General features: G+C 46.4%; 1 protein-coding gene across 5 annotated transcripts in view; it reads right to left on the minus strand.

Moving 5' to 3' along the window:
* Positions 1-290: 290 nt before the first annotated feature.
* ENTPD4 (ectonucleoside triphosphate diphosphohydrolase 4) overlaps positions 291-15942 on the minus strand; it is a 40455-nt gene continuing 24803 nt past the window's right edge. For 4 of the 5 annotated variants that reach the window (XM_049631578.1, XM_049631577.1, XM_049631579.1 and 1 more), the window contains 4 exons: positions 12586-12910; positions 10538-10623; positions 9501-9662; positions 291-8306 (listed from right to left, as the gene is read on the minus strand). In XM_049631578.1, the coding sequence (XP_049487535.1) occupies positions 8084-8306; positions 9501-9662; positions 10538-10623; positions 12586-12910 (796 nt within the window). In that variant the 3' untranslated portion in view covers positions 291-8083. The remainder of the gene's footprint in view (positions 8307-9500; positions 9663-10537; positions 10624-12585; positions 12911-15942) is intronic. The other variant, XR_007457994.1, reaches the window with a different exon arrangement.

The following is a 15942-nucleotide window of genomic DNA, read 5'->3' on the forward strand; positions in this document are numbered from 1 at the left end:
TCGTGGCCCCAGGCGGACATTTCCCTGGGGAGCACTGGCACTTGGACATAAGCACCACCAACTGTAAAGCACCTTCTAGAGCACCTGGAGTGGTTTATACCTAAGTCACAGTCCCCACATCACTGCCGACACTTAAAGTTTGGCCTTTGAGGGGCTCTTTATTCTCATTTGATTTTCTCTGGCTCTTTCATTGATCTCTTGTTAACCATTTGGGTCTGCCCTTCTGTGAACCATCTACTAAGACCCACAGCCCATTTTCTTCTTCCTTTTTTCTTGACTTGCAAGAAATCTTTTTTTTTTTTTTTTTTTTTAATGTTTATTCATCTTTGAGAGAGAGAGACAGAGCATGAGCGGGGAAAGGGCAGAGGGGGAGACACGGAATCTGAAGCAGGCTCCAGGCTCTGAGTCGTCAGCACAGAGCTCGACGGGGAGCTCGAACTCATGAACTGGGAGATCATGACCCGAGCCGAAGTCGGACTCTCAACTGACAGAGCCACCCAGGCTCCCCGGTTTGCAAGAAACCTTGTAAATATATATTAATCCCTTGTCAATTTGAGTCACTGCAAATGCCTTCTTAGTCTGCCATCTGTTAGCTTTGATTGTGATGGCTGCTGAACAGAAATCTTTACTTCTGATGTTTCTAAATCCATTCTTTCTTACATTGGGTGCTCTGCGGGGGAGGGGAGGGGTAAAAAGGTGACGACTTTTAAGGATAATTTAGAGTAAAAAAAACTTCTGAAGTTATGCTTAGAACAAGATCAATATACAGAAATTACCTTCCTCTATGCTGGGTTTTGGGAAACATCCATCTAGTTTGCCCCTATTCATTTCTACCTGATTCTGGGGTTTCTTTTTCCTTTTCTTCAAGGAGTGATTGGGTTGAGAAGAAAGGAAGGCACTTGAAGTAAATTTGGTTTTCCTAAGTTTTGCTAAACATAGCCATAAAATGCAACACTCCCTTAGCAAACTTCATGGTGGGAGGGAGGAAGTGGACAGATTCCAGAGAGGCCTGGGACCCCATTTCACCCGGCACATCACGCTGCATGTGGTGCTGAAACTGAGTGGAGCTCGGCCATCCTGAAAGAAGAAAGCAGACTGAGAATAAAAGCTTTGTAAAAAGAGCTGCTTCACAAGCCGTAGACACTCAGAAGTGGTCATGTGACCAAGAAACTAGATTTTGATTAGAACAAATATTGAGGAAGAACTACACGCCACAAAGTATTTCTTCGTTGGATCAGTTCTAAATATACAAATACGTGAAGTAAACGCATCACGATCCATGTGCAAGGAGGGTCATCAGGGTGGAACAGACACACTCACTGATGGACCACAGGGCCACAAAAGGTGGAAGGTAATTTAAACATGTTTATTCGAACAGAATGGAGAATGGCTGGGCAGTTCCAGAAAATCTTCTTGGGCTGCCATGACCCAAATAAAATAACAAGGCTAAGCAGAACCTATTTAAGTGTCTTGAGGTGCCCGGGTGGCTCAGTAGGTTACGTGTCTGACTCTTGGTTTCAGCTCAGGTCATGATGTTCGTGGGATCAAGCCCCCACATCGGGCTCTGCAGACAGTGCAAAACCTGCTTGGGATTCTCTCTCTCTCCTTCTCTCTCTGCACCTCCCTCACTCACACTGTCTCTGTCTCAAAATAAATAAACTTAAAAAAAAACCCAAACATTTAAGTGTCTCAGTCTTCATCTCAAATCTAAGTAATAGATAAAGCTTGTGCCGGGTGGAAAAGATGGAATTTTAGGAGAAAGTGTGGGGTGTGGTTCCTGGAGTTGAGGCCGTGAAATCACAGGCAGGACGAGTATGATTCATCTTTCCAAAATTGCCCGCTTCAGGGGTACCTGGGTGGCTCAGTCAGTCAAGTGTTTGACTTTGGCTCAGGTCATGATCTCATGGTTTGTGAGTTCGAGCCCCGTGTCGGGATCTTTGCTGACAGCTCAGAGCCTGGAGCCTGCTTCAGACTCTGTGTCTCCCTCTCTTTCTGCCCCTCCCCTGCTTGCACTCTGTTTCTCTCTTTTAAAAATAAATAAACATTAAAAAGTTTTTAATTAAAAAAACCCTTACCAATCATAAACCTGTGAGAACAGACCTGGGTACTTCCTAGAAATCATAATACAGTGACAGAGTAAGTCCCACACGGGGAATGAGGAGGGCACTCATGACCTGGCCACAGACCAACTCTTCCTTCCCCCTTCTCCTTTTTTCAGGAAGAAAAAAGTGTCTCCTTTTCCCTCCATTTCGTTGAGTTTATGCATTTAGACAAGCCTCCTGTCTTTTGCGACTACCCCCATTATGTTCTGTGAGGGGCTTTCAGCATTTTTCTCAGGGCAGAAATCCTTTTGCAGGCTGGGTTTTCTTATTTGGGTCTCTTACACACAACAGGCTGTTGACAGAAACGTTTAAGCGGCCGTGAAGTCTGGAGCCCAGAGCTAATTCGCCTGCCAAACAGGATCAAGGGTGAAGGGCAAAGATAGGAGGCCAAAGCCGCTGTCTTGGCTGAGGCAGGGCTTAGTCAACCTTAATGGATATATTGATAGAAAGAGACAACACTGCTGGGGGAACTAACACCTTCTTAAGAACAAATGGAAATGCCTCAACCGGTCACTTCTTTTTTGTTAAGAAGAGGGGAATGGCAGGCTGAGGCCATCAGGCGCTCACACAAGGTGGGGCTGGGAGGACACCTCGAGGTGTTGGGTTTCAAGCAGATGCTGATGCTCCAGGCAAATCGCAGAATCTGCCACACGGGCCACTGGGGTGAAGGGGCACTGCTTTGTCCTCTGATGACCTTTCCATAAGAAGACAGTCTGACTGCGATACAGATGACGTTGGAGTCTCTGCTCCCAGACCAGTGCGAACGCCAGAACCCCTCTGTGCAAACCATTAACATTTCAGGGTGGAAAAAAAAAAAAGCCTCCCGTGCATTACACATTCGTGGGGCAAATGGAAACAGATAATAAACAAAAATCCCAAACCACGGCCTTTCGGCCCTGTTGACACGGGCAGCTGTTGGAAACAGGTACTTACTTCTCGTCAATCAAGTGGAGTAAAATTTAGACATCTTTAGCTGCCTTAAATATTTTATTTGCCCTCAGGCCCAAAGACCTGTATTTATTGTCCCACCTCAGAAATTATTTAAGCAAGTTCTCTTTCAACTTCATCATCCCATTCTTTCTGCCTTCCACGTACCGTGCTTCTGTGCTCACGCTGAACTCCCACTGTGCTCTGCTAGTCCCTCACACCCTTCCATACATATGTCTTAGGCTCTTCTTTTTGTTAACAGCCGGTCCCTTCCCGCTCCACCTGTCTCCATCATCTGTTTTTGGGTTATGGCTCGGGCTCACCTCCTCCCACCCCAGGGTAAACCTCTATACAGTCTCAAGCAGCTGAAAGAATTGTAGTTTCTAATAGTTGTTAGTAACATAAACACGGAGATTCACATTTCTCTGGAAACAAGCCCATGCTTTTAAGCTTAGATCTAACTGCAGAACCGTGTAATGTAAGGTTAGCATTTGATTTCACTATTTATAAGAAAAAATACATAAAAGTTCATTAATTCTAGTTTTCTGATCTATATTCAGAGTTAATATTTTATTTATTATTTATTTATTTACTTTAAAGTAGGCTTCACACCCAATGTGGGGCTTGAACTCACAACCCGGAGATCAAGACCTGAGCTGAGATCAAGAGTTGGGACACATAACCAAGGGAGCCACCCAGGCGCCCCTATAGTTGATATCTTAAAATGATAACCTTATTAACAGTTGGCACCGAATGGCCTTTTCTATTGACGCACGGGTTGATATTACACCTTGGTAAATATTTCTCCTTGTGAAATATTTGGCTTGTGAGCTGCTGGACACGCAGACCCCTCCCTCCAGAACACAGACTGAGTGTGCTTCACTGTATGCATGTAAATACAGCAAATGCAGGGTGTGCAGTCAGACTCAGACCATTTATTGTACCGAATTGAGACTCCAGTTCAACTAAGCATTCTAACAGGTGACAAGATTCAAACACCAGAGGAAAACCTACTTCGGTCATAAGCAAGCAAGCTCACAGAGGGTCTGTGGGCCAGCGGATGAGCTTTCATTTTACTGGCTCTCCACACCCTTCTGTGTGTGAGCGTGGCAACACGAGGCTGCCAAATATGGAAACTCATCGGAGCCCACAGCACCCCAAAGGCCATTATCCTTATCCTGAATGGAAAACATCATTGAAATTTAAAAAAAACCATTTAAAGATCTCCCTTAGTTTTTGTAATTCCTAACTGTAAAATATCACCTCAGTGACAGAACAAAGAATTTTCCTTGGTGGGGCACATCATTCATTACTGAACTGGAAAAGCAGTACCACAAAAAAGAAAACACTCAAGTAGAAGTAAATAGCTAAATAATTTACGTGTCGGTAGTTTTGCTGCATTGCACATAATCACACAAAACCCTAAAGCCGATGTTTTTTTTTTTAAAGCTTAGAAAACACATTTGCCTTTCCAAGCTTCTTGATGCATGCTTCTTCTAAGGAAAACTATTCTATGCAGGCCTGATGTTTAAACTTTAAATATCTGTCCATCTAAAAGGTTGCCAACCTGAGTGCGCAGGTGTGAACAAGTGACCCTCCCAGCCGTCCAGGGGGGCCAGGCGCAGCCACACGCAGCCTCTCCAACTTACCCCCGCCCCCCCCCCCCCCAGGCTGGGGAGCACCAAGGCCAGCAGTTGAGGGTGAAAATATGCAAGCAGCACTGGTTACAAAGGGGTATGTTTGTACTGTTACTGTGATGTCCTTCAATGGACTGCCAGATCTCGGGGAGCGTCCTCGGAGGTCTGGAAAGCAGCAGCGCACAGTGTGACGACAGGAGAGCGTCTCCCGTAGCGGCACTCCCAGCAAGGCTCGACACGGCGTTTTCTTCCACGAGGCTGCCAGAAAACCCCACTGGCGCCATTTCTTTTGCTTTCTATTCCAAGTATTCTGAGTTCCCTGCCTTCTTGGCCAGCCCTTAATTGCTATGAACTCCTCCCCTGGATTAATAAGCTCCTCCCGTGCTTGCCTCTCAGCCCGGCCCCCCTTGCGTCAGAAAGACCCACGTGAGATCCTCGTGGAGAATGCAGGCCTCTCCACGTAACTCAGCAAGCCCTCCTTCCTGAACAGCACCTTCTCAGCCCGTGGGGGGACGCATGTTTGCTGGCTTACTGGAAAACTGACCTTGAAAATAATCTAGAGGGAAAGGCAAGAAGTGGAATTCTGGTACACACACAAATACTTCAGGATTGAAAACTGGTCAGCTCTTGTCCAGCTCTTTTTGTGCCCATACACGGCAACTAGCCTCATGAACTAAGAGAATGTGGTGCGTATGCCTTCTTGAATGGGGTCGTTCGCGCAGGGGTCGGTGAACATCTTTAAGGGACATCTGTCCATAAAGGGACATTTAGTAAGTATTTTAGGCTCGACAGGTCACATACACTGTCACATATTCTTCCCCCTTTTTTTTTCTTTTAACAACCTTTTAAAAATTGAAAAACCATTCTCAGCTCAAAGGTCTTCTAGATTTTCCCTGTGGCCAATAGTTGGCCAAGCCCTAGTCCTGGGAGTTCTTTGGCAGGGGAACATGGGCACTTAACTATGTAAAGTATAAGGTTGTTTGGGCCTTGGAACCCTGGTTTGGGATTTCTTTCGAAGACTGAGGTAGGTCCTTGCGGAGGGATCCCTAGGCTAGGTGTAAAGCAGAACTGGCTGTCTCGATTCTGCCCCCAAACGGTACCGAGCTGGACCACACTGGCACCCTTTGTTTAAAAAGTGGCAATCTATGGTGGGAAGTCTGAACTAAGGCCCATTTAAATCTGGGCCTATGCTGGCTAATCCTTGCCTTGATTTTAAAGGCAAAAATCACATACTCCAGGCATTTGAAAAGTTTCATTCTCAGGTCACTTACTACTCCCAATGGTGGGCAGCAGAAAAGCTAACGCGTAAACACACTCCCTCTTCGCCGCTAATGCCACCCGCAGTCTACAGGACAAACCCTGTCAGAGGATTCAAGGACGAGCATGCCAGCTCACTCTGCTCCCGGGGTATCTAAAACACTGCTCATCGGTGGCTGGGTCTTGATAAGGAAGAGCATTTACCAGGGACCGAGCACTTGAATAGCTGGAGACCAGCGTTTCTGAAGCTGGACCTTTCACAGGGCCATTTACCTCCGTCCTCTCTGAAACAAGACCCCACACACATCAGAGGCTGTACCAGGACGCCGCTCCTCCAACCTTCCGTAGATCTCAGAGACAAGTATTCTACCGATAACTTTTTCACTGTTAGAATATTCACTGTGAAGAGCAGAGTAAGAGAATTTGCGTTTCTTTTATACATTTGTAATCTTTTCAAGTCATCAAGATACAGTATGCCATGTTTTAAATAATAAACAAGATAAAAATCTAAGTTAAATAAGGGCTCCAGGATCTGAATCCTTTCTCTAATCAACGAAGTCTGAAAAAGCAGCTGATGGTTCTCAAAATAAACATTTGCTACCAACCAACCGAATTTCACTGTTCTAAGAAACAGCACGCACACACACACACACATACACACACACTCATAAAAAGAACTTCACCTAAAAAACTAGGTATGAGAATTCCCAAAGCTTCTAAACAAAATGAAAAGGTGTAAAACAACCGATCTCACATACACCAATCCAGCTGTCCTCTTTAGGTCTTTGTTTAAAATGTCGAACCCGTTTTCTCAAAATGTGAGTTTATTCCTTGTTGAAGTCAGACCCTTCTCTTCGTCTGGATTTACAGTGGTATTAACAACCATGGCCTCAATCATGGCCGTAATAAAGAGAACCTGTAAGCATGGGGGCCTCCAAAATAAAACCACTGAGACCATTTTTAATTAAGGAGGGGAACACCAACTCGAAGTTGGAGGAAACTAGAGCACAATTAAGCCCGGAAAAACGTACCACTAAGAAATGCGGACGTGCCTGTCAGCAGGCACGAGCTCCAGTTCCAATGATGTCGAAAGCGGTGAAACTTGAGGGATTTTCCAACTCAAAGACATAATGTTCTAAGGCTGCTGAAAGGTGCGACTGAGCAAGTCATTACCCGTGGTGAGGAAAGACAATGCATGAACGGTAATGGGGATTTTTCTACATAAAAAGAAATGAAACAATAAATTTTGAAGTGTGTGTGCTTTCAAAAGAAAGAGCACTGCATTCTCTCATCCTCTACCCTTAGCATTGCTCTCTCATGCACCCACATTCCCTCTCTCTCACACACACTCTTCCTCCTACACACACACGCTTCTCTCCCACACTTTCTCATACGCACACTTTCTCACACACACATTCTGTTTCACACACACATTCTCTCTCACATTCTTTCTCTCTCTCACACACACACTCTCTCATACTTTCTCTCACACACGCATTCTCTCACTTTTTCACACACACACACAAAACACTCTCTCACACACACATGTGCACTGCTCTAGTCGTTATTTCACATCTTCCAGGACTATCAGTTTTAAAAACAGTTACCTCCTGGTGCCTGCCTTTCTCCGTCTTGGGTATAAATGGCTTTGAGTTTTTCAGCCCACAAACAAAACATGTAGTGACAGACCTGAACAGTAAGTAAAAACTACACACCACCCTCTTCAGCTTAGAGCTTTTGAGACGGACAAAAAGAGGACTGCGATTTCCGCCGGGCGGGTTCTGGTTCTGAGAACGCGACACTTGTCAGTGCCACCACCACTGATGGCAAACGGCTTTGCCATTCCCTCCAGAGGCAAAGTGCAGCTGTTTAAAATTTAACATCCCTCAGAGAAAAGCCAAAAATCTTCGTCGGTATCCTATGCAGCAAAAACAAAGTCATTTTCCCTTTTTCCTCCACTTAAACCTGTATTCAGAACGGCTAACCGCAACACTTTCTGGACAGGCAGAGCTTACGACAGTGGAGTTTGTTTTTGTTGCAAGGAACAAAAAAGGGAAAGGAAAAACAAAGCCGAAAGAGAATAAGGAGGAGAAACCCTGAGGCAAAAATGGCTTTTCCTTCAGAAAGTCTTCCTGGGCTCTCGAACTCCCGTCCCTAAGTTCACGCGGCCATCTTCTGGGACGGCAGGCCTTCCTCCAGCCAGAGGGTGGTGGGCGAAGCGCCACGCAGCGTCCGCCTGTGAATGCGCCGCAGCCGCAGCAGGTAGAGGAGGATGGAGAGCAGGACCACCAGGAAGCAGCCCGAGAACAGGTAGTGATTGTAGACAAAGGAGAAGCCCCTCCAGTGAGCGTGACTGGCCCGGAAGGTCTCCTGCTGGATATCCCTGGGCAGCGGACACAGAACAAAGAGGGCGAATCAGGCCAGGAACGCGATGTGACAGCGCACGGGGCACGTGCCCTATCGGAGGAACCGGATTTAGGGCTCCGCTCGGAGACAAAAACTGCCATCCCGCTCTCCGGGGCTCAGTTTCTTTCCTTCTGTAACGGAGGCCACCTGGCCTAACAGAGGGTGGCTGTAATTATTAACAGGATACCACGTGAACGTGCGTTCAGCTACCATCACTGTAACTTGGGTCAAAAATCAGAGAACTTTAAAAGAACTGTGAGGGTTTCACTACGAGCTGGACGCCAATGTGGAATCAGACCACCTGTCTGGGAGCAGTAACAGCCACGACTCACACTTCTTTGCGGTTAGCCCAGCTAAACGGATTGCTGGGACATGCTCAATTAAGTGAAGGGGATAAAAAAAATCCCCCGAAAACGAACTCCTCATTTGTGAGTACACCAGGGTTGTTATGCGGGGCCAGCTGACAGCCAGGTCTGCGAACGCGAACGGGGAAAACGTCCACCTTTATTTTCCCGATTCTGACCGGCATTGCCACCAACCACGAGTGCAGACCACAAGCTACGGGAGCGTCGGCACTGCTTGTGGCTTTGACTGTGGGGCAGCTCACAGGCCGCCGTCACGTGGCGTGGTGGGGGCTGGCAGGTGCCTCCAGACGTCGACACACATCACTGACATCACTGTACTGAAATTACAGGAAGCACTAGTTCTGCTCCCGGATTTGTTATTTCACGTTTTAACAAAAAAGAACACGTATCGCTATGTCGCCAATACGTTTTCTGTAAATATTTGATAAATTTGAGAAATATATTTGATGTCTATATTTCAATACTGTGGTTTCCTCTGTAACCTGTTATTGACTTCATACATTAAAAACAGTATTTTGAGAAGGAGTCCAAAGCCACAAAGGTGAAGAACCCCAGAACTAACCCTTCCGTGCAGGGGCCAGGGAAAGACACTTGGGAAAAATCAAACAGTTTCGTGCTGCATCTGACGGGATGGGTGGGGTGGGAAGGATGTACTGGGGGGAAGACCAAAGTCAAAGTTCACTGACCACAGTCCTGCCCACGGCCAGCGCTTACCCCAAACGCCCTCAAACCACAGCTGCCGCGCTGATCATAACCACAGAAAAGCATCTTCTGTTTGATTCTCGTCACCAAATTCAGAGCCGTACCTTAACGGTAAAAACCGGGTCCTGTAAAGGATTGCTCCGAGGGTCCACTGAACCTCCTTATCGTAAACTTGTAAGGCTGTCTTTAAGTTTTTGTAGTTGACAGGAAACGAAAAGCCCCTATGGAACACCTCAAACATCCAGGCAGACTTGAAGCACTGATACCTACGAACACCAAGCACAAACGTAAGTGGAATTCATTTGCTTGTCAAAATGAACCAGACGCCGAAACGGCCTTTCCCTGTGACCAACGCGGGTGCAAAGGCTTCCCTAGGCCTGCATTGAGCAGCCGGACCACCCATGTGCGCCTTTCCGGTTGATTTACTTGGTTTGTCCCCTTGTCCACAACCCAAAATAATTCACCTGTCAAAATCAATGAGCTCACGAAACGCGGTCTCGGTAGGATTTAATACATGGCCATGACATATTTTTACCTCAGGCGATCATTTACACTGATAAAGTGCCAACTTCTTTGGACCTCAGTTTATTATAAAACGAGAAGGCAGAGGGTCCTTTTCAGCTCTGTTATTTTGTGATCTGAAATCCTTATTAGAGACTTACTTTTTGCAAAGTGCTGGGCTAAGTTAGTAATAAGACAGCCAATGCACTTAAATGACTTATAATGACAGGATTTTTGAAAAGCACCAAGTTACTAAGAAATAAGGCAGAATTTGATAAATGCCACTGGGGAGACATAATGAGCGCTCTGGAGACTGAGGTGGGTGGCGTCTGCTTGAAGGGGCAGAGGAAGACGTGAGATAGCGCTGACCTGACTCTGAGGTCTGGGCAGGACTTCAACAAGCAAGGGACGGACAGGGGAACTCTAGGTGGAAGGAACAGCAAAAGTGAACAAAACACCGTTAAGACATGTTTGGACACAAGTAGCTGTTGTCCTGTCTGAAAGGAGCCCAGGGTAGGTGAGGGGAAACAGTGACCGATGAGGATGCAAAAGTAGACTGGGGCCTGGGTGTGGCAAGCCAGGGGCCAACACTCGTGCACAGTTTCTTAAAACCGCCTGGGGACGGCCACCCACTGCTTACTTTAGCCTGTGGAGGTCGGCGTGTGAGGCATACAGTCCTCGGTCAAAGCGTTCCCGCAGGATCGACCACTTTGTTGCACAATAATCCTGGAAGAAATTTCACCCCAAATAAATCACCGGTAAGTGAACAGGTTCTTCATTTTAAAAAGGGTTTACCAAATTCATATTCATAAACAACCATATCCTTCCAATTAGGCAACACAAGCTTCACCTCTATGTGTAACGTGAACCCAGCAAATGCTTACTGATCAGCAAAGACCATGGTTGTTCTGTCTTAAAATTCTGCCAAAGTTATTGTTACAGAAAACTTCCCTGCCCACAACCAGCCTCTTCGAAACTGCTTAGTTTCCTCCTCTGTGACTGCCTGCGACTGGCGTAAGCTTCTGGAAGAGTGAAGTGGTACCTGAGCTGGTTCAGAGTGGCCGCCTGTGTCTGAAGTGACACAGTGCAAGGCTCGGGGAACACCAAGCTGATTACAGAAGGCTTTGTCTTTAGGTGAAGGGAGAGAGGTGCCATCTTTTCCTGAAGTTATTTGTAATATTATGTATTTTTAAAGATTTTTGCTTTGAGAGAGAGAGAGAGAGCACACGGGCATGTGGCCGCAGGAGGAGCAGAGACAGAGGGAGGGAGAATCCCAGGCAGGCTCTGCGCTGTCAGCGAGGGGCCCGACTCGGAGCTCGAACTCACAAACAGGTCATGATTTGAGGCGAAACCCAAAGTCGGACACTTAACCAACCGAGCCGGCCAGGTGCCCCTGTAATAATATTAATAACTAAGATCTACTGAGCACTAAGGGCCTTTTCTGAGTGCAATACTTAAGATCACTCCTTGGCATGGCTATGATTGCAACATCTATTTCAAGGAGGAAGAAACTGAGGCTCTGAGAGATGGTGAAACTGCCCCAGGGAACACAGAACAACACTCAGTCTGGGGTGAGAGGTAAGGACAGACATTTAGGGCAGAGGAAACAGCGTGAATGAAGACAAGATGGGAAGTAGCTTGGATGCAAGGGCAACGAGTAGCTATGATTGGAGTAGGTCATGAGAGGTCGGGAGAGGAGGCCCCGGGAAGAAGGCACGCTAAGGCATTTGTGATTTATCCTGGTATAAAAGGAAGCCGCTGAAGACAATAAATAGAGAGGAGACTTGTGCTTTAGACAGGTCTGTCTCTGGGAGCGGCGTGACTGATGAATGACAGAGGGAGACCAGACGCAGGAAGGCCAGCGGGGAGGCTCCTGTAGTAGGGCAGGTGACAGACGCAGGCCCCGCTAGGGCGGAGAGAGCAGGACAGAAAGCAGGGAGGGCTTTGAGAAATGAATACAGGTAAAATAACATGCTTGATGACTGATTATGGGGGATGTGCAGCGAGGGAGGAATGAATGGTAGGGAGAAGTCTGGAACTCCTGAGTTTTGAGAGGTGACCAGATGGTCAGGGATGCCATTAACTGAGACAACATCACAGGATGAAGGGCACGGGGAGAAAATGGTGAAACCGGTTTGCTTTGGGTCACGAAATCTAAGAGGCACCGGGCATGGAGGCTGGAGCCTCTTCTTGGTGGGCAGTAGTTGCGAACCATGAGCATGGAAGAGACCAGCTAAGAGCCTGAGGGTCCACACCCTTCCAAGGGTGGAAGTCCAGTATCACCAAGGTTTAGGGGGTATGAAGGTAGGGAACCCTGGGCAGTGGCCAACAAGAGAACAGGGGTCCCGGCAGCTAAGCGACAGGAAGGCTGCAGGAGTATGGCCTGATACCAGTGGCATTACTACAGAGTAATATGCAAGTCTGTCACCCGGAAGCCACTGGCCATCAGAGCAGTGCCCGGAGTGGTGGGCAGCAGGTGGCTCCCCGAGGATCTGTGACTCCTGTCGGGACTACCTCTTTCGCTCAGCCAAGGTACAGGATCCCCAACAGGTTGCACTACAGCCTTCCATCCTCCACCTTCCCCTGCTCTTGGGCTGGGCCTCCAAACGTGAAGGGGGGACACAGGCTGCCAGTGTCTACACCATCTCTCAAAAGCATGCAGGAGAAGAGGGTTTCTTTGAAGGTTACCTTTGCGGCTTTAGTAAAAGTAGCAGCGTTGTAGTCCCCCCCCATTCGTAACACATCCTCAGTGCAGTAGTAGAACTCCGAAAAGCCATAGAATTCGCTGTTCTGGAAGTGAATGGGAGGCTGGTAGACCCCGTTGAGGGAGGTCTGCGTCTCGTTTGTTTTATTCATGAAAGGCTGGATGGTCTCTCGGCACAGGTCAAAGTCTCCTGTTCCCCGGAGGTACATGGTCTGCCCATTTTGCTGGATTTCGTCCTTAATGTCCAGGGGTAAGCAAGGGTCCAGGTATGGGGTGTCAGGAGCCAGACCAGTCTGCTTCCCCAGGAGCCTACGGGACAAAGAGAAACTTGATTTGAGACTGACAGAAAACCGTGTTTTCAAGCAGCGGCTGCAAGCCAGCGTTTCTCAAGACATGCTGTGTGGAACGTGAGCCCTGCAGGGTGTCCTGGGGGAACACGAAAGGGTTCCGGGATAACGAGGTCAGGGAAACAGGTTCTCGAGCTCCCTCCTGGAGGAGGTTGGTTCACCACCCATCCACACGTGCATACAGCAGATACCTACGCAGACACTGTAACAGGGTCCAGTGAAACAGCTACCTGGTCAGATTACCAGAGCTTTCTGTACCCTGGCACACGGCCTGCACTCTCGGCCCGTGTGCCTGCGGTTCCGGAACTCCTCTCGGTCTAAAGTTCACTGCAGCTGAATGCCCACCAACTGTGTCGCTTCCAACCCTCTTCTGCCACTAGAGCTTGCCGGTGTAATCATACAGAGATGAAAAGTGACTACAGACAGAAGTAACTGGGCCCGTGCAAGCCACATTAGATGCCTTAGAAAAACACAATAAAGGCAAGTTGCTCGAAAACTGCTGTCAAGTTCAGTATTAGCATGGTTTAAAAACACTGGGAAAATGTGGGAAAAATCTAGAACTTTAAAAATCAAATTCCTTTACAAATGTCTGTTAAGCCCCTGGTAATCTTTAAAAAAGCCAAAATGACACTGAGATGAGGTGTGGTGCATGCCAGAGAGATGACGGGTGTAGCCTAAGAAAAGACCTTAGTCCAGAGCAAAAGACTGGCAAACGAACACATAAATTAAGATGCTTGTGGTTTGATTCGATTTTTGATCCTCTATTTTAACTGATTTTTTTTTAAGTTTATTCATTTTTGAGAGAGAGAGAGAGCACGCGCACGCTCAGGGGAGGGCCAGAGAGAGAGGGAGACACAGAATCCAAAGCAGGCTCCAGGCTGTCAGCACATAGCCCGATGAGGAGCTTAAACTCACTAACTGCGAGACCATGACCTGAGCCAAAGTCTGACGCTTGACTGACTGAGCCACCCAGGAGCCCAGGTTTTAACTGATTTTTAAAAATCAAACTATTGATCCCAATTGCTGTAGATAAGAGAGTGTCCACTGTACTACAGGCTCTGAGAATTCCCATGGAAAAGAAATCTTAACTGTCTACCGGAATGCGCTGTGCTCACGACTTCCCGGTGAAATTTCCCTGCATCTGTCATCCCATTATGTGTACTCACTGCTCGTCACCATTAAGCAAGCGAGGAGCAAAAAACAGCTTACAACAACTGGACCTGTTAGTGTTTGATGCCGTGATGTCACATGGGCCGAAAAGGCTGTGTACGTCTTCGGAGACTGCCACTCAACTGACAGGTTGGTTATTCCTAAACTCAGGGCAACTCAAGATGGACTTGAATGTAGTAAGTTAAGGTCTTCACCATTAAATAAAAATGTTTCGTTTTTAAAACTCAATGGCTACTAATAGAGAAATAGCGATGTGTTTCAAGGCTCAATTCATATGTAAAAAGTGATGACTAACATTTATAATTATGATCAAAGTCCAAGACTCGTCAAATTACTGTTTTTAGTTGCCCTATATCTAAATTAAGAAGTACCACTGAATTGTCTGTTATACAAGTTTCTTGACATTAAAATTAATTAGTAAAAATTAACATTGCAGAAGGTGTTTCTCCAAAGTTCTAATTCACAAGGCGCCTGGGTGGCCCTCAGTGAAGCGGCCAACTCTTGATTTCCGCTCAGGTCATGATCTCATGGTTCGTGAGTTCAAGCCCTGCATTCAGGCTCTGTGTTCACTGCACAGAGCCTGCTTCAGATCCTCTATTTCCCCCTTTCTGGCCTTCTCCGGTCATGCTCTCTCTCTCTCAAAAATAAACGAACATTAAAAAAAATTCCAAAGTTCTAATTCAAACATCACTTATAAAATATTTCTATTTTAGGACTATTTATTATAGAAAATAATTATGCCACAATGTACCGTATAATACACCACGCTTAAAAAGAAATTATGCGACTACCTATCTCTCTCTCTTTTTTTTAAAGTTTATTTATTTTTGAGACAGAGACAGTGTGAGTCAGGGAGGGGGCAGAGAGAGACGGGGAGAGAGAATCCCAAGCAGGCCCTGCACGGTCATCACAGGGCCCGATGTGGGACTGGAGCCCACAAAGCCGTGAGATCATGACCTGAGCCGAAACAAAGAGTCAGGCACTTAACTGACTGAGCCACCAGGTGCCCTGGGACTACCCATCTCTTAACTAACACCATTCAATTAATGTCTGGAGAAGAAGTTTTTATTGTTCTTCCTATTCACACATGTGAATTTCTGGAAAGTGTGGTACTGAATGGCTCTGACTTGGTCATTCTTCAAGTTCAGGCCTCCCCAGGCTTATTAAGATTAAATTGATCAAGGAACTAACTATACACTACCATTTATCTGTATAAATTAGGATTTTTTTTCCCTCAAAATTGCTCATCAAAACAAAGAAAACAAAACAGTAATTAATAGGATATTTTATATAACCCCAGATTTCAGATATTTTTATTCATCCACACAGCTTTGCTCTTCTTATGAACTGATTTCAAATAAATAACTGCTATATACTTAAACTGATAAAATAAATTTAAACTGATAAAGCATTGCTTTTGTTTTATATTTCTTCGATACCAGAATTCTTCATAAACTCATTTTTAAAAGTTTCCCTGCTAAAAATGTTTAAAACCACTAACTTAGACTTCTGGATCATTTCTTGCTCTTGAATACCTTCCTGCCCTATGGTTTTATCCACTAAATAACTGCACAGGCTGGTTTTCCAGAACACCACCAGAACAACACATAATTCCCGTCAATCATCAATGACAATTTTATCGTCACGTACCGCTGGCCCCCAGGACATCTGCAGTAGCCCAGGTACTGAGTTTCCCAGGGACTCTGCAATGTGAAATACACTACCCAGGGCTCAAAACTCCTACTATGTTAATAGTGAAATTTCTAATCCAGGGGGGTGTGGATTCGGGGCTGAAGGCAGGACCCCAGTGCCCCTTCAATTATT

This window comes from Panthera uncia, chromosome B1, assembly GCF_023721935.1.
Source record: "Panthera uncia isolate 11264 chromosome B1, Puncia_PCG_1.0, whole genome shotgun sequence".
Classification (NCBI taxonomy): Eukaryota; Metazoa; Chordata; class Mammalia; order Carnivora; family Felidae; genus Panthera; species Panthera uncia.